The sequence below is a fragment of the Vanellus vanellus genome (assembly GCF_965231255.1).
Source record: "Vanellus vanellus genome assembly, chromosome: 1".
Classification (NCBI taxonomy): Eukaryota; Metazoa; Chordata; class Aves; order Charadriiformes; family Charadriidae; genus Vanellus; species Vanellus vanellus.
In genome coordinates this window covers 207,815,518-207,831,007 of record NC_138905.1, presented here as the reverse complement: position 1 = coordinate 207,831,007, position 15,490 = coordinate 207,815,518, and the positions used below count along the sequence as shown (strand labels likewise).

Sequence of the window (15,490 nt, the reverse complement as noted above, 5' to 3'; positions counted from 1 at the left end):
TGAAGGCTGATCTGGGGCAAGCATACTGCCTGCTCTGTTTTCCAATTTCAGAATTAGAGTGTCAAGGAAAAATTTTTAGTGTGGGAAGTTTCTGTTAACAGTTTAATCTAAACAGTAACAACAGACGGTCTGTTTATTTAATGGTAAATTATGTGGAAATGCTTAAACTCCCAAAGAATGCATGAAAATATTGTTGTTACACAAAGGTGGAAGGGTTGAAATGAACTTTTTTTACTAAGCTTCACAATTACTGAATGCAAATACAAAGAAAAATAAAGAAACCAAAACTTCAATATGTAGAAATAAAGAATTTTGTGTTATTTATTAAAACATAATTGCTTTAAGGATCACAGTTAAAAGTCAGATTGTATTGAATATGAAAGAAATTGCTTGTCTCTGGGCAGTTACAAATGACAAACCTAATCAACTAATGCAAAAGTCTGCTTATACCATTTTATCTAGGGCTGCATCTTTGCACCAACTCTAGTGGGTTTTGTATGACTATGTGGGAATCTCAAAAATGTTTTTATCCCCAGTCATAATGTAGCTGCTTCTTGATTGGCTTTAGGAAATTGTAAATAGTAATGATACCTTTAGATCTAGCTTTAGTTATTAGTTGTCCATATTGTTTTCAATAATCAGGATGTAATTTTTATGAACAAGTAACATAATATATACTTTTAATGAGGGGCACCCTGATTTAATCAAGGATACTGAACTTTGGTCCAGTGAGCCTTTGTTCACATGACAAGGAATCAGGCCAAGTTACACACCATCGACAGTATGCTATCATCACACGATGGATGCATCCAACACATAATGGGGAAGAGCAAAAGCATATAGCCAGCAAGTACCCAAGTACCATTTCCTACATTGTTAGGGAATTTGATTATCATTCTTAGTGACAAGCAAAATTTTTTGTATTTTAATAGACTTATAAATTCTTTTGGGGCTTTATCTGTTTCTCTGTTATTTGAATATATCAACAATTTACTGGCTTAAATGCATGAGTTGCTTCATAACCATATCAAAGGACCAAACACAAACGCATTATAATTTTTCACTGAAATATTTCATTTCCATGGTAAAACATTACATTCTTTTTGAATGTATAAAGTTAATTTAGCCCAATTCCTTTTACAGTTACTCCAATTATAATGGCATGCCTCTAAAATATAAAATATGTAATTCCACTAAACAGTACTGAAATGAGTCTGATGTGTATCAAAATGTTTGCAGTCATATTTTCCATTTCTTTTTGCATTTAGTCTTTCTCTAATTTGATGTTAATGGCTGTTTGAGTATTCACCACTGGAATTCAAAACAAGATTATTAAGAGTTGTAGTCAGTGAAAACATCACTGTTTAAAGCTTCTGAAATACAGAACTTTAAAGTTGATGAATTTAAGATTATAGCTAAGTGATTTAGCTTTACTGAGTGCTGAACATTTGAGGAAAATAACACAAACCAAAGTTGAGTGGGTTTGCATACACATTACTTCTGGTGTAATATACACTGAAATTTTCCTAAGCTTTCCAATTTTTGAAGGAGAGCTGCACTTAATGGTGCAGTACTGTTCAGTACACTGAACACAGAGGTTCAATGCAATATGAGCACAGACAAGAATATGAACGCGTATTTTGTGGCTAGCACTTTATGTACGTATTCATGAAGGTATTGCCGCGACGCCTACTTAATCCTGGACGGCTGACTTTGAAAGGATATTTCTGTGAGGCAGATTAGTTCATAAAAAGTGAAATATCCATGAGAAAATGTGGGCAATATTTATTTTTATTCCTCCAAAATCTTGTACTACGCACATGCCCACATGTACCCATACACACAATGTACTAAAGTAAAAAGTTTACACCATGTCGTATCAGAAATTCGAGAGCGTGTAATATGTAAGAAAAATGTATAAGATAACTGTTCTTAGGAATCTGAAAACTCTACTCATTGTCATTCTTATGCATATCTAAAAAGCAACCTAGCCAAGTTTACAAAACATTTCTTATGCCTGTTGTGATTTTTTGCAGCTAAGGAATCAGGAACTCACAATATGTACATCAAGCTTAAATGGCTTGTGTATGTTACAAGTATAAAGCAGTAGGCAGGGTAAGTATGACAAATATACTGAAGTCCTGACAATGCAAAATCTTGACCAAAATAAACAAACAAAAAATGACCCAGAAATCATCTCTATGATAAGAGAAAAGACATTTCACTTTTTGTGAAAGAGAAGAGGTTTCACCATCCCTGCCAGAATCTTGGGTAGCTGGGCAGCAATCACCTCTGACATCATCTCGGGGAATTCAACACTCAGTGCACGGGACTGGAGAAATGTGTTCAGACAGAAGAGATGGAGCTGTTTCACTAGCTGGATTTAACAAAATACAAACATGATAAATCAGGCTAACAGTAATGCAGCCAGCTAAACATGCTGTCAATCACTTATCTCATACATCCATCACCTGACATCACTATATAACTTCCTCTGTCCTTGCTTGAATCAATAATGTGGGTACTTGTCATTACCTATTTGAATATCCTCCCATGGCAAAAAGTCACAAATACAGCTAAGTGGTATGTCATATAAAAACAGTGCCTCGCTAATATTATAACGTGTTATCATCCTCACTCATGGCACGCACCATGAACAATGGCAACTACTAAGTGAGTATTCAATCTCTCATTTTATCCTCACATTCAACACACGCCTCCATGCCTTGTTTACTATATGCTATTCAAACTCTGCTCCAAGGGATGGCATTTACTATTTCCTTGTGAGATTTTCCACGGTTCTGATTATGATTGTACCCAGCTATCTATACGGCAAACATGAAACTCCATAGGTCCTAGTCCCTTGAAAGCAACTGCTCAATATATTTGACTGTTTCACCTCTTCTACCTTCTCTGAGAAGTTCCAATTTTACAGAAGTTTTTCTTTAAGACCTGTGACTTTTATGTTATCAATTATCACACTATTTCTGCTACTCTAGGTTTTAGCAATGCACAGTCTCTCCAGTGTGATTATCTTTTCCTTGTACGTCCCATCAGTTTATCAGCCTGAGCTGAAATAGGGACGTGAATGAACATACTCTACGGCCAAACACTGCCCTAACCATCACTTTGCTGGGTATTTTGCAGCAAGCCTCACTCACCTCCACTAAGGCTATTTTAGTTTAAGTATTTGAAATTAAAAGATTGACTCTACAGCCCACTACTCAAAAGAGTTTTCCCCTGGATACTATGACACTCAGATTGCAAATTATTACTACAGGTAAGGCAGGCAGACATTTTATCCCAAGCTAGACATCCAAACAGGTTTCTTGAGCACAGGGCTACCGTGAGTAGTATACTGGTCAGGACTTGTTTTAGCAAGTAAAAGGTGACAGACTGAACTCCAGGGAAGGGTTTAGCACTGACAGCCCCAAGTGATGACTGCAGAGAGACTACCAGTAAACAGAATCATAGAATCATAGAATTGTCTCGGTTGGAATGGACCTTTAAGATCATTGAGTCCAACCACCAACATAACACTGCCAAAACCACCACTAAACCATGTCTCTAAGCACCATGTCTACCCATTTTTTAAATACCGCCAGGGATGGCGATTCTACCACTGCCCTGGGCAGCTTGTTCCAATGTTTGATAACCCTTTTGGTGAACAATTTTTTCCTAATACCCAATCTAAATCTCCCCTGGCATAACTTGAGGTCATTTCCTCTGATCCTGTTGCTTGTTACTTGGGAGAAGAGACCAACCCCCATCTGGCAGCAACCTCCTTTCAGGTAGCTGTAGAGAGTGATAAGGTCTCCCCTCAGCCTCCTTTCCTCCAGGCTGAACAGCCTCGGTTCCCTCAGCCACTCCTTGTAAGACTTGCTCTCCAGATCCCTCACCGGCTTTGTTGCCCTTCTCTGGACACGCTCCAACACCTCAATGTCCTCCTTTTAGTGAGGGGCCCAAAACTGAACACCGTATTCGAGGTGGGGCCTCACAAGTTCCGAGTACAGGGGAATGGTCACCTTGCCAGTCCTGCTCACCACACTATTCCTGATACAAGCCAGGATGCTATACTTAAAGTTAAGCTCCATATCATCCCTTCAGAATTTTCTATTGTCTGCTTTCACCTGTAAGGATGCTTTTCATACTTGTCTCATTCTCCTTCTGCTGGTATTTGAGATGATGTAATAGCTAAATGGTGTATGTGAGTTCTGTGGATAGCAGAAGCTGATTAAGAGGTTTGTGTACTGGATCAAAAGCTCCCAGACCACTGGTGAGCCACGTAAGTATCAATATTGTCACCTCTCTTAACTCCCATAAATGGGATCCTCAAAGGGTGGTTTTTTTCCCCATCTGAAGGGGGATTAGTGACAATGAAAGGTTTTAGATGAATAAACAAATTTATTCATGAACAATTAAAATAAAATGCAGATTTGCTGAGTGCAGATGAATAGAAGCATGCAAAGACCCCATCCCTCCCTAAACTCCCTGCAAGCTCTTCACAACCAGCACTGAACTCAAAAGCACTCTTCCTGAACTATCTTGGTGCCACTTCCCCAGCGCTTGCTGAAACCACCAGGTATGGCCCTGTGCCTCTGCTTTTTGCCTCCCTTGCAGAGATACACAAGCCATTACAAAATGATATTCACGTGGGCAAAGGTTTATATGAAATGTCATCCCTCAGTTTTAATGGATGTTAAGCCAATAGGATATATACTGGATTCTCCGAGATGTGGAAAGGATTCAGTTGCATCTTTTAAGACACTCATGAATCTCTATGATATCAGCACTAGAGTTCTCAAAGATTACTCAGTTCCCAAATATAGAGAGATACTGAAAAAAATGGCACAGAATATACACATAAAAGTAGTTGAATTAAGGTTGAAAAACCAATCTTGGTTGTCTTTCTCTAATTCTTAGTAGCCTGACTTTGCAACTTGAACTGCCTATTCTTTGCATTATTTAAATATTTTCATTAACATGTACACACACGTGCACACACATACACGCCACCCCCTATGAAAAACCACAACTGTACCAGTTACGTTACAGAAATAATGAAACAAAATGGTAGCATTCAAATGCATGTTTCTCAAATAGTTAGATTTTGTAAACCATATAATATATATACAATATATATTGATGCTGAATATATAGCTAGCTATATACATAAATATACACACTAAATGAAAAATGTAGGATTTTTTCTTTTGTTGTTTAGAAATGTCGACTAGCCACTTTCCATTGAATTACTTTTAAGAAATACTAGTTCCTTCTTACATAAAAAGCAAAACACATTAACAAGTAAACTTACATCATGCATGGAATCCATCAGTTTTGTAAGTTGATAGAAACGTTGTGAGTTGGCCACAACTCCTTTCTGGTGCAAACCAATTGCCTTCACCAGTTCTCTAATGTAACTCGTTCTCATCTCATCAAATTGACTTTGACTTCTTAGACCTTCCAAAGGAACTAAAAAGAAAGAAACACTTGTGTTGTAATTTATTCTGAAGGCAACATAAGAAATTTAAAGTACAGGAACAATTTACAGTATTTCACGCTGTGCAGTGCGATTCATGGTTGTACATCATGTATCTCTTCCCGTTCAACAGTTACTCCAGAAACAGTGATAAAATTAGTTAAAAGGATATACCAGCAACAATCAATCAATTGCGCTAATTGCTGATGTCTAGAAATAGTCTTAATCTCAGCTACACCTGTCTTCTGAAAAGGAGATGGCCAAAAGAAGCACTCCTGTCCTTGAGGAAAGATGTTATAGACTGGCTCGTGTTTACACTGCTGAGGGTCATAGCAGATTTCTGGCTGGAGTGCTTCAAAATGGAGTCAAGGAATGAACTAACAACTCTTAAGTAGCGCAGACAGCATAGCATCCAGGGCTCAGGCCTCCTGTTTGGACCTCTTTCGCTTAACAGAATAGACGCACTATCAGAGTTTTAAATGCAAACAGCTTTTAGAGAAATTAGCAAGGAAGAGCAAATGGTTAAACTCACTCTTCTCTGAATGGTCAGCCATGAGGACCAAAACAAGGACATGGAGAGAACATTGAGAAATGAACTTCTAGGTGACTGCTAGTGATAAGACCATATTTGATCACTGATGATCAGTGTTGGTAGCATTCTAAGGAAACAGGCATAAGCTCTAGACTCTGCTTTCCTTGATATGGCAGAGTGTAATACACAAGTCTTACAATTTATGTTCTCAAAGTCAACTAAGAAATGAAAAACTTGAAGAAATGAAACTTGAAAAAATATTCCCAGCTGGCAACCAAATCTAAATGCTTCCTTCACTATAATAATCATACATTAAAGCATGGTCTTGTTTCAAACATACTGTTTTTGAAAGAGCTGTTAAATGTCTTCCCCTTTCCTTTCTCTCTTGCCAATGACATTCCACAATGCAATGTCACATTTAACATTTTGTGTTCTGACAGCAAGAACGAGGGGAAGGCTTCACCTCACCAGACTTTAGGCATTTTACAGTATAGACATCTCCATCTGGGCTAGTTACCACAGCTTGCTGTAGTTTTAGTGGGAAAAATCAGGCAAGTCTTGGGCACAAGGCATGTTCACTGTTCTAGAAGTAGCATTAGGAAGAGATGAATTATGCTGTAGAGATGCTTATTTTTCTCCACAGACTCCAAAAGAATGTCATGGGGACTAGCTCACACAGTTAAATAAATCATATCTAGGTATCTAGTACATCTTCAATCTGGTATCAGACCATGACTAGTATCAGGCCACAACAGATTTCATTTGCATCTCTTTAAAAAAAATACTGAAACTTGGTTCATAATGCCATTGACTTATTTAACACTGTAACACCTAACTTTCAGGTGATTTGTCACATTCTGGAATAAAAACAGAAATATATGTGTGGGCTGACTCTCTGTACAATGCACTGTATTGTTAGATACCTAGGAATGGAATTCTTAAAACCGAAGTCGCCTAAAAAGCAGACAGCTACCCAGTGGTTGGAGCTAAACCCATTCCCTGAAAGAGAATTAGGTAGGAAACACCGCACTGAGAGAAGCACTGGATCCATCTGCAAAACGTAAACCTGTTCTGAAGTCAGTTGCCTAAATCATGTCTGGTTCCCCAGAAGAAGGTAAGGGGGAAGGAGACACTTCAAGCAAACAGATTAAAATTAAGTGTCCTTCACCTCCAGCCCAGAGAGAGATAGCAAAGCAGAAGTTCAAATCTCTACTTGAGTTAAGCAGAAGTCTCCTATTCTGGAGGAGACTGCCCAAGAGAGGAAATGATCCACTTTGCGAAGGATGTCTCTTGCTCTGTATCTCTTCAGACAAGTGAATGTCTGGGGGAAGGAGGGAGACGCACATAGAGAAGATAGCAAGTTTACTTTAAAGACAAGTGGCTAAGCACTGAGATGGCTATGGAAGTCAGGATCTGACTCCTAACTAAAACAGAATTTAAAAAAAAAAAGAAAATAGACATTGTGACTGCTTCCACAGAAAGTATGTTTATAACACCATATCTAATATTAGTCCAGCCTTTAGGGATGCTATGTTAGATTTCTTTTGGCAGCCGATGGAGATGAAATGCTGAATGAGGTGGACCTTTCGTTTGACTCAGTATGGCCTCTCAAGTCCAGACAGACAAAGGAGGTATCTGAAAGTTTGCCTGTCACATCTGCGTCGAGGGTCTGAACAGAAGGGAAGAGTTCTGTTTTGTGGCAAACGCAATGTGCTTAGGACTAATAGAGGCAGGAACACTCCCAGTGGGGAAAAGCTATGTCATGGAAAAAGAATAGCTTAATTTTCAAAGCCTGGATGGTTCTGGGTATATGTCTAACAGCAGAATTACAGATGCTGATGAAATCTTTTTCATATAAAGTGACACTCTGATGGAACTTAGGGTGAGGTGGTCACTTTCTTTGACTTGCATCTCTAAACCAGCAGTTAAGTCCTTACATTTCCCTTGTGAATTCAGTTAAAAGATCTCTTCCAGCAATGCAAGGCCTGTTTCCCAGAATTCTGCAAAAGCACAGTCACATTCCCATCTAATCACAAAAAGCTCCACTAAGCTATTTATTTGAGTGAAAAATTACAATGTCTTACATGCACAAATGCAATTTAAACACAGGTAGCTCAAACACTCCTTCTCCCTGAATATATGTAAGGAATGCGGATGCTTTTATTCAGTGGCAAGAACACAGCCAAAATCTTATGCAACAGGATTTTGCAATTCCTCTAAATCAAAAGTCTGGAAAGTGTTAGAGCTAGAACTGAACTTGCTATATGTTCATTTCTCTCTTTTTTGGCAAAGGTCTACTTTCTTAAATCATAGTCTTTCTGAACTATTCATAGTGTTACTTCCTAGATGTACGTGGTCTCTGCAAGAACTTCTGGGGCAGTACTACAACAGAGCATATTACATATAGTAAATAAGGACCTGTAAAATGGAAACAATTGCAGAAAATAAAAGTGTTGGTCCACTTTTGCAAAGACTAATTCTGCTTTCAAGACAGCTTTAAAACTGCCACAAGTATAACATAAAGAAAACGTCTAAGCCACAGCAAACTCAACGGAAAAACTAGAAAATCAAAAATAATGTTAAAACTTACGCTGTGATTTCCATTCAGAAATGTATCGAGACTGACATCAAGTTACATTTAATGCAAATTACTGTTTCTTCAAAATTATATAAAAAGTAAAAAACAGTTCATCTAAATAATAAATCAAACAGAAGACAGAATGACACTAAAAGTTCAGACTTGATTTACTGTTAGTATATGAAAACTTGAAATGGCCATACTTTCACACTGGAAGAGAATTAAGATGAATACCATGGCTAAAATAAAAATAGTCTTTAAAAACACTTTATAGCAACAATGAGGTTATATGGTTTTTTGAAAATAGTTTTGTGGAATTATGTTTATACAGTACCAAACGTTTACTAAATGTCTCAGCAACAACGGTTAGGTGTGTTCCTTTTCCCAAAGATCTGACAAATTGTTTTTTCCTATAAGACAATAAGCGCAGGAGAGAACAAAAAGCAAAACTCATCAGCGCAGGTAGAAATACTTTCTTTAAAAAAAAAACAAAACAAAACCAAAAACTCATTTCTTGCATATATATAAACATGTCATCTTTAAAATGAGTTTCTGAGGGCACCACAGTTGATAAAGAATGGTAGCTTGATGAGTACTGTTAAACTGATGCACTTGTAAATGAGAGGGATCGGACCATTGCAATGTTTTTTGAATTTGATTTGAACTTTGTTGGACAGAAACAGAGAGCTGTAATATCACAAATGTACCAAAATTTCACTGAAATTTAAAACTTCCCTCTAAGGTTCGGATAGACAAGGGAGTTTAGGTCATGATGAAAACAAGATGGAAAACATTTAAAATAGGAATACATTCAAATTCCAACAAAACAATTGGAGTTTTATCAGACAGGGATTTTTGTCCACATTATTTTTATTGCTTTAGCAGAGTGTGTGGTATTTAGCTATTATTTTAGTAATTTTTATGTTCATATGAGCTAAATGTAATCTTTACTGCTTATGCTCTGCTGAGACCAAGGTTTTTTTAAGCATGAACTTATGCAAATACCAGCCAAGTACAGGTTAAGAGGGAATAAATTTTAGTTCCTTATGGTTTACTGAAACTTTGTACAACCAACAGGCAGGTTATGCAGGATTTGCACATCTCTACTCTGACTCCGTAAGTGCGTAGAGAATCAAACTTCAACATTCTTCCAGTTATATTTCTTGGAGGTTCTTACTCTCATTTCCTATTTGTGGATTCATATTTAACAATTATGGCCTCAGCAGATATATATATCTACATATATGTATCTGCCTCAGCAGATATATATATATATTTTAGTATTTTAATAAAGGTTTTTGAAGGTAACTTCATCAACTACCACATGTCCCGTTTAAAGTGGAATACAGCTTTATGCTGGATTCTTTAAAAGATGAGTATGATTAAAAGTGACCGTGATTTTTTTCTAGAGAAACAAACCAAAGAAAAACATTTTGATTTGTTTATATCTGTGCTAAACTTGACCTACTTATAACTATAAAATGTTGAATAAATGTTAGTATTGTTTGCCATGTCCCTAATTCTTTTGAGTAAGCATGCTTTAAGTTCTTAGGCAAGGTAAAGCCCTCAGTCCTGGCAATTTACTAAATATTTTTTAATATATTTCTAACGCTTGTAAGGGTTTTTTTGTGTAGAGTCATGTAAGTTGAAGAGCTTCCAGGCAGAAATACTGCGCACTTGAAAATGTGTAATACAGTGTAGCTATATATCAAAAGCGATCCAACATTACCCCAGTGCCTTTACACAGAATAAACCCAACAATGAATCACAAATTATCTGTTCCTTATAAACACTAGAAAAAAATATTTTTAGGTCTTGGAATACTATCATTCCTCCTAAAGAAGTTTCCACTTGTTAAGCCAGATAGCTTAGCAATTGTCAAGTTAAACAGCATGGTTCAAAACTCTTTTACTAATGATACGTTACAAAGAAATAAAAGAACCTACTTGTGTTGAGAAGTAACAGTGCTTTCATACATAGGAACTCTTCTTGGCTAACTTGAAGTCTGACAAATTCCTGTGGGAGCTGCCACATGGATAGACACAGGGAATAGAACGATGATTCTTTCATCCTCTGTCTTACACCCAGAAAAGGTAAAAAAAAAACCAAACAAACATGAAAATAAAGAAAGGGAATGGCTCCGGTACAAATTGCTTGAAGGAAGTGCCTTGTTAGCAATTTAATTACCACATTGCAGAAATTAAAGAAAAAGGTTATAGACATAAAAAATTTTCTGACTTTTTTGTACCTACACTAGTTTTTTAATTGCAATGAATGTGCTATTATTTTGGATGTATAACCTGTTACTGATGCCCGGAAAAAAAACCCTTGGAGATTATCAAAGCTGACTGCTAACCACCAAAAAGAAAGGGTTTTATGAATTAAAAACATCCTAATAATTAATGTGAAGTACTTTCTTTTTCTTTTAGAGGTTGACTGATTTTTACATTCTCTGAAAAGATTTCAAAAGCATAAAATTGCAGATAAACCTGAAAGTTTACAGAAAACCTTTCTTAGGTCTGCATCAAAAATGTCTGCATCAAAAAAAAAAGTCTGCATCAAAATACTTTGTTGCAAGTCTAACCTTGTACTACTAACAGCGATGATATAACTTCATAGCATTTTATGCCATTAAAGAAACAGTCAAAAATGTTAAATGTAAACATACACAGAAAAAGTATTCAGGTAAACTTAAGACATTAATACAGCCTTATCTAAACTCCTGAAGAATTGGACAAATCACACAAGGAAATACATATTTTTTATTGCATATATCTGTTGGGAAAGCAGTTTTCAACTGAAATTACTGCAACAATAGCATTTCAAACTTTGTAAACTAAACTGAATTCATTGTACATTAACCCGAAGAGTGAGTAACATGGGCTAATTTTACAAAGCTGCATCCCAATCCAGATGAATTAGGTACAACAAAAACAAGATTAAATTTTGCTTGTCCCCTTCACAAAGTTCAGATCAGTGTTCCAACCTGACTGCAGATAGTACCATCAACAATGAAAACAGAAGATATTTTCCACGAATAAAAGACTTCTCTCGATGCACTGAGGGTTTTTTCCTGTCATTTAAAGTGTTACTGTTATCTTAAAAGAAAATTATTTCAGCTTTGTTCAACATCTGGTATCTCACACCAGCTCTTAAATGACTTAAACATAGAAATTTAATCGTCTAAATCTGAAAGGACTGGCTACTTGTATAGCTACTTTAAATCTCCCTTCCTATTCCTTTCTGATAGTCTCTATTTGTAAGTGCTAACTATGAAGGGTGACAGCAGCTTTCAGGATATGCTTAAATGCTGTTCTTAGTCATGTTTTCAGACGCTGCAAAGTATAAGCAACAGTAAATCCTTGTAGGGTTTTAATACTAATTCATGAAATCATTGTCAAATTAACACTTCTGGCTTTATTGGTTTGAAACTGATGCTACCAAACAAGTCATTCCCAAGGAGCACTACAACTCAGTTCACTAAATGACAGATGGGCTGTGAAACAATGTTTGGATTGTGGTTTCATGGTCATTTTGAAACAACTCAACTGTGTGTTGCTCCTGTAGAAGAAATTTCCATTATTTCTTTCCACCTCTAGGTGTGCACTCCTGCTATTCTGGCATCAGTGCCTGCATGTCCACATGATGAGTCAGATCAGGGATCACCTCCGTCTCCTAATTAATGGCTTTTTCTGGGGTATTTCTCAAGCATATAATTTCCTTATCTGTTTGACAGTGCAGCCAGATAGCGTTTGATCCAGCTTAAGTGAAATCATGGGGATGCATGACCAGGGCAGGGAGGCAGGTGGAGTTGACTTTTTTGGCTGTGTTCAGCACTTTCCGTTGCTTAAAGCGATCAGTAAAACATAATCTTAGACATCACTGTAGACAAGGAAGTACCTTACATTTTACTGACCTAAAATCTAACTTACTTTCCAATAAATAGTTGCAGCTATGATTTAGTGTGCCAGTTACATTTCATGTCTAATTCTTTGTTTATAGTGTTTCTAATGTGACCCTGATGAGATGTTCTACAACCAAGAGAAGGATATGTTGTCAGGCCACCACTTTCTCAATGTAGATGGTCCTGAGCTGCAAACAAGAAGCTGCCTCTGAGGGATAATGATCAGGGTTCATAAATCTCAACCCTATTCTTGAAGAATGCCTTCTTCACAAGGTGTCAGCAGTGGGCCACATACAGGTTAATACCCCAAGACATGGCATTACTGCCTAAGGCCATCTTGCTCTGTGTTTCTTCTGAATGTAACCATGAGATACATCACAGACTATGCTGGGAGAGAATACAGTCAGAAGTTCTCTCAATCTCATCCCTTCAAAGTATTTAAGTTTGTACAGCATAATTAATACACATGGGAGAGGAAAAAATTCATTACTCTGTAACCTCATGGTGATTTACAGTCATCTGGAAGACAAAAGGTCAGGAGATAAAGGGTCAGGTCCACAGATTTTTCACAAAGAACTTCACTGGCAAGAACCTGCATGTCTATAGATTTTAAATTCAGGTGCCTAGATCTTCTGCAAATCCACCTCTTATTCCTTAAACAGATAGGTCTTACAAGAAAACCTGTTTAACTTTCATCTCACTTCACAGTAGTTCTTTTAGGATTTTGAGAGAAAATAACTAAGAAAAATGAATTAAGGAAAAATAAATGAGGTGATTAAATTATTTCTTACTGTTCCTGGAAACCTCCCATGTATTATAACCAAAGTATCTAAAATTACAGCTTTGACAATATTAACTTGCAGGGCTGAAAAGCTGACAGAGACTGAAAAGAAGATTATCTGAGTTCATCAGCAGAGTGAAGAAAAATCTAAGGTAATAATTCTCCCTCCAACAAGAAAAGAGTAGTTTCACGTATTTTATCCTCGATATTAAAATTCCTTCTTGTTAAATTATTACAATTTTCTAATAAATGTACTTTAGAAGAATAGAGTTTTATCAGAAAGTGTCAAAACTGATTATACTAGACTATATACAAACTATTTGCAAAAATCACCCAAATAGTGACCAAAGAAAATCCTACTTAGTTTCATTTACTAAACTTGAACTCATGTCTTATTCAGATGTATTCACCTAAATATTCTAACAGCATAATTCTTTTTTTTTATTATTATTATTATTTATTTTTCTTGTAGGTAATTAAAATGTCATTTGAACTCATTTTGTTTGGCCATGTCAACAGAATATTTGGGATTCCCATAAAACCCTTCCCATAATTACTGAACCTTAATATAATCAGAGGACTTTCCTCTGCTGTTAATTTTGAAACTGAGCAAGTAATGAATGAAATCTTGGCCTCAATGAAGTCGCATTCGCATCGACACAAATAAGTTCAAAATGTCATTCATATTATGCAACAGCAGAGTCTACTTACTCATTTAGAATCAGATCTGGTGCAAAATATAACATCTGACCACTGACATGTTTGTACGATCTCCATCCCATTGCAAAAACCATTAGACTCATCCAGGAATACTGGATAAGGGTTATCTGATCATCAATATGTAAATTCCGAAATCCTGGAAAAGAAATTAAAAGTTAAAATAGTTTATAATTGTCTTTTAGACAAGATTTCAGTAAGTGTTCTGAGATTAGATCTCTGAGCTATAAAACTGACAACCCCTAGAAAGACAAGTACTTTTGGGGATGTAGCTCTCAGAAGTTTATCACAGAATCACAGAATTATCAGAGTTGGAAGGGACCTCTAGAGATCATCTAGTCCAACTCCCCTGCTAAAGCAGGATTGCCTACAGCACATTACTCAGGACTGCATCCAGGCGGGTCTTGAAAATCTCCAGGGAAGGGGACTCCACAACCTCCCTGGGCAGCCTGTGCCAGTGCTCTGTCACCCTCACCGTAAAGAAGTGTTTCCGTGTATTTGAACGGAACTTCCTGTGTTCTAATTATGAAATGTGTATCTCACTTTCATAGTTAACCTCTTGTCTTTTTGTTCTGATCCAATACTTTGAAATGATCAAACCAAAATTAACTTTAGCAGTCAGAAGTGACTAGTTCAGGAAATAGGAGTGCATCTCATTTTCCTTTGGTAAAAATATGACAGTTTGTAACATGATCCCTGTAACCAACACTTATTTAATATAGACAGCTTGGACTTTAGTGTTCTTAACAAAAGATACAGTTGTAATACAATAAACATCCACATATTAATACATTTCTTGCATTTACTTAAAGAGAAGGGTATTTAGTTGTGCGTTTGTCTTTGATAACTTTTGCTCTTTGATAGATTGCTAAGAAGCACCTGAGTCAATCTAACAGCTTCCTGCCACTGAAAGCAGTGGTCCTGTTCTTCATTACCTGGTCCTGTTACCTGTTTAAAGCAAGCTCTGGCATTCATGCCACCCATCAGTGAACAGGTTCAGCTCATGAAGCCATCAGAAAGCTACACAGGGTTAAAAAAAAAGGTTTGTTTTCTTCTCACTTAATGAGATGAATCAGTTCAACCAAGCGGTCTGATTAGAGTAAGCTGCAATGGGGAAAAGCAGTGGTAGGGACAGATCACCCTTTCCTTCAGCAGTGAAGTGTCAAATTGAGCTCCCATGAAACCATATTTCTAGGTTTTCTGGTCAATACATTGATGTTATACATCCCAGGGTCAGGCCCCTATGACCATACAGCACATGTACACACAAAACATGTATTTTTTTTCAAACCCAGTCTTGGATCTTCATAAATTCATTTACTTCTCCTTACCAGTTTATTAGTCTTAGTCCTAACTGGTACTATTTATTACATTTTTTTCTGTTGCTTTCAAAAATTCATTTTAATATGAATAAGAATAAAGAATATGCAGAAATATAAACATTTTTTCAAACCAAAAGAATGAATAATAGAGTAGGAGGGGTTAGGATGGAAAGG

The 15,490-nt window shown here is 36.6% G+C and overlaps 1 protein-coding gene across 1 annotated transcript in view; it reads right to left on the bottom strand.

Annotated features, from left to right (window-relative positions):
- Positions 1-2,191: 2,191 nt before the first annotated feature.
- PGR (progesterone receptor) overlaps positions 2,192-15,490 on the bottom strand; it is a gene marked incomplete at its 5' end in the record, with an annotated part of 39,346 nt that continues 26,047 nt past the window's right edge. Inside the window, 4 exons of the mRNA XM_082487455.1 lie at positions 2,192-2,377; positions 5,318-5,475; positions 10,539-10,669; positions 13,989-14,133. Of these exons, the coding sequence (XP_082343581.1) occupies positions 2,222-2,377; positions 5,318-5,475; positions 10,539-10,669; positions 13,989-14,133 (590 nt within the window). The 3' untranslated portion in view covers positions 2,192-2,221. The remainder of the gene's footprint in view (positions 2,378-5,317; positions 5,476-10,538; positions 10,670-13,988; positions 14,134-15,490) is intronic.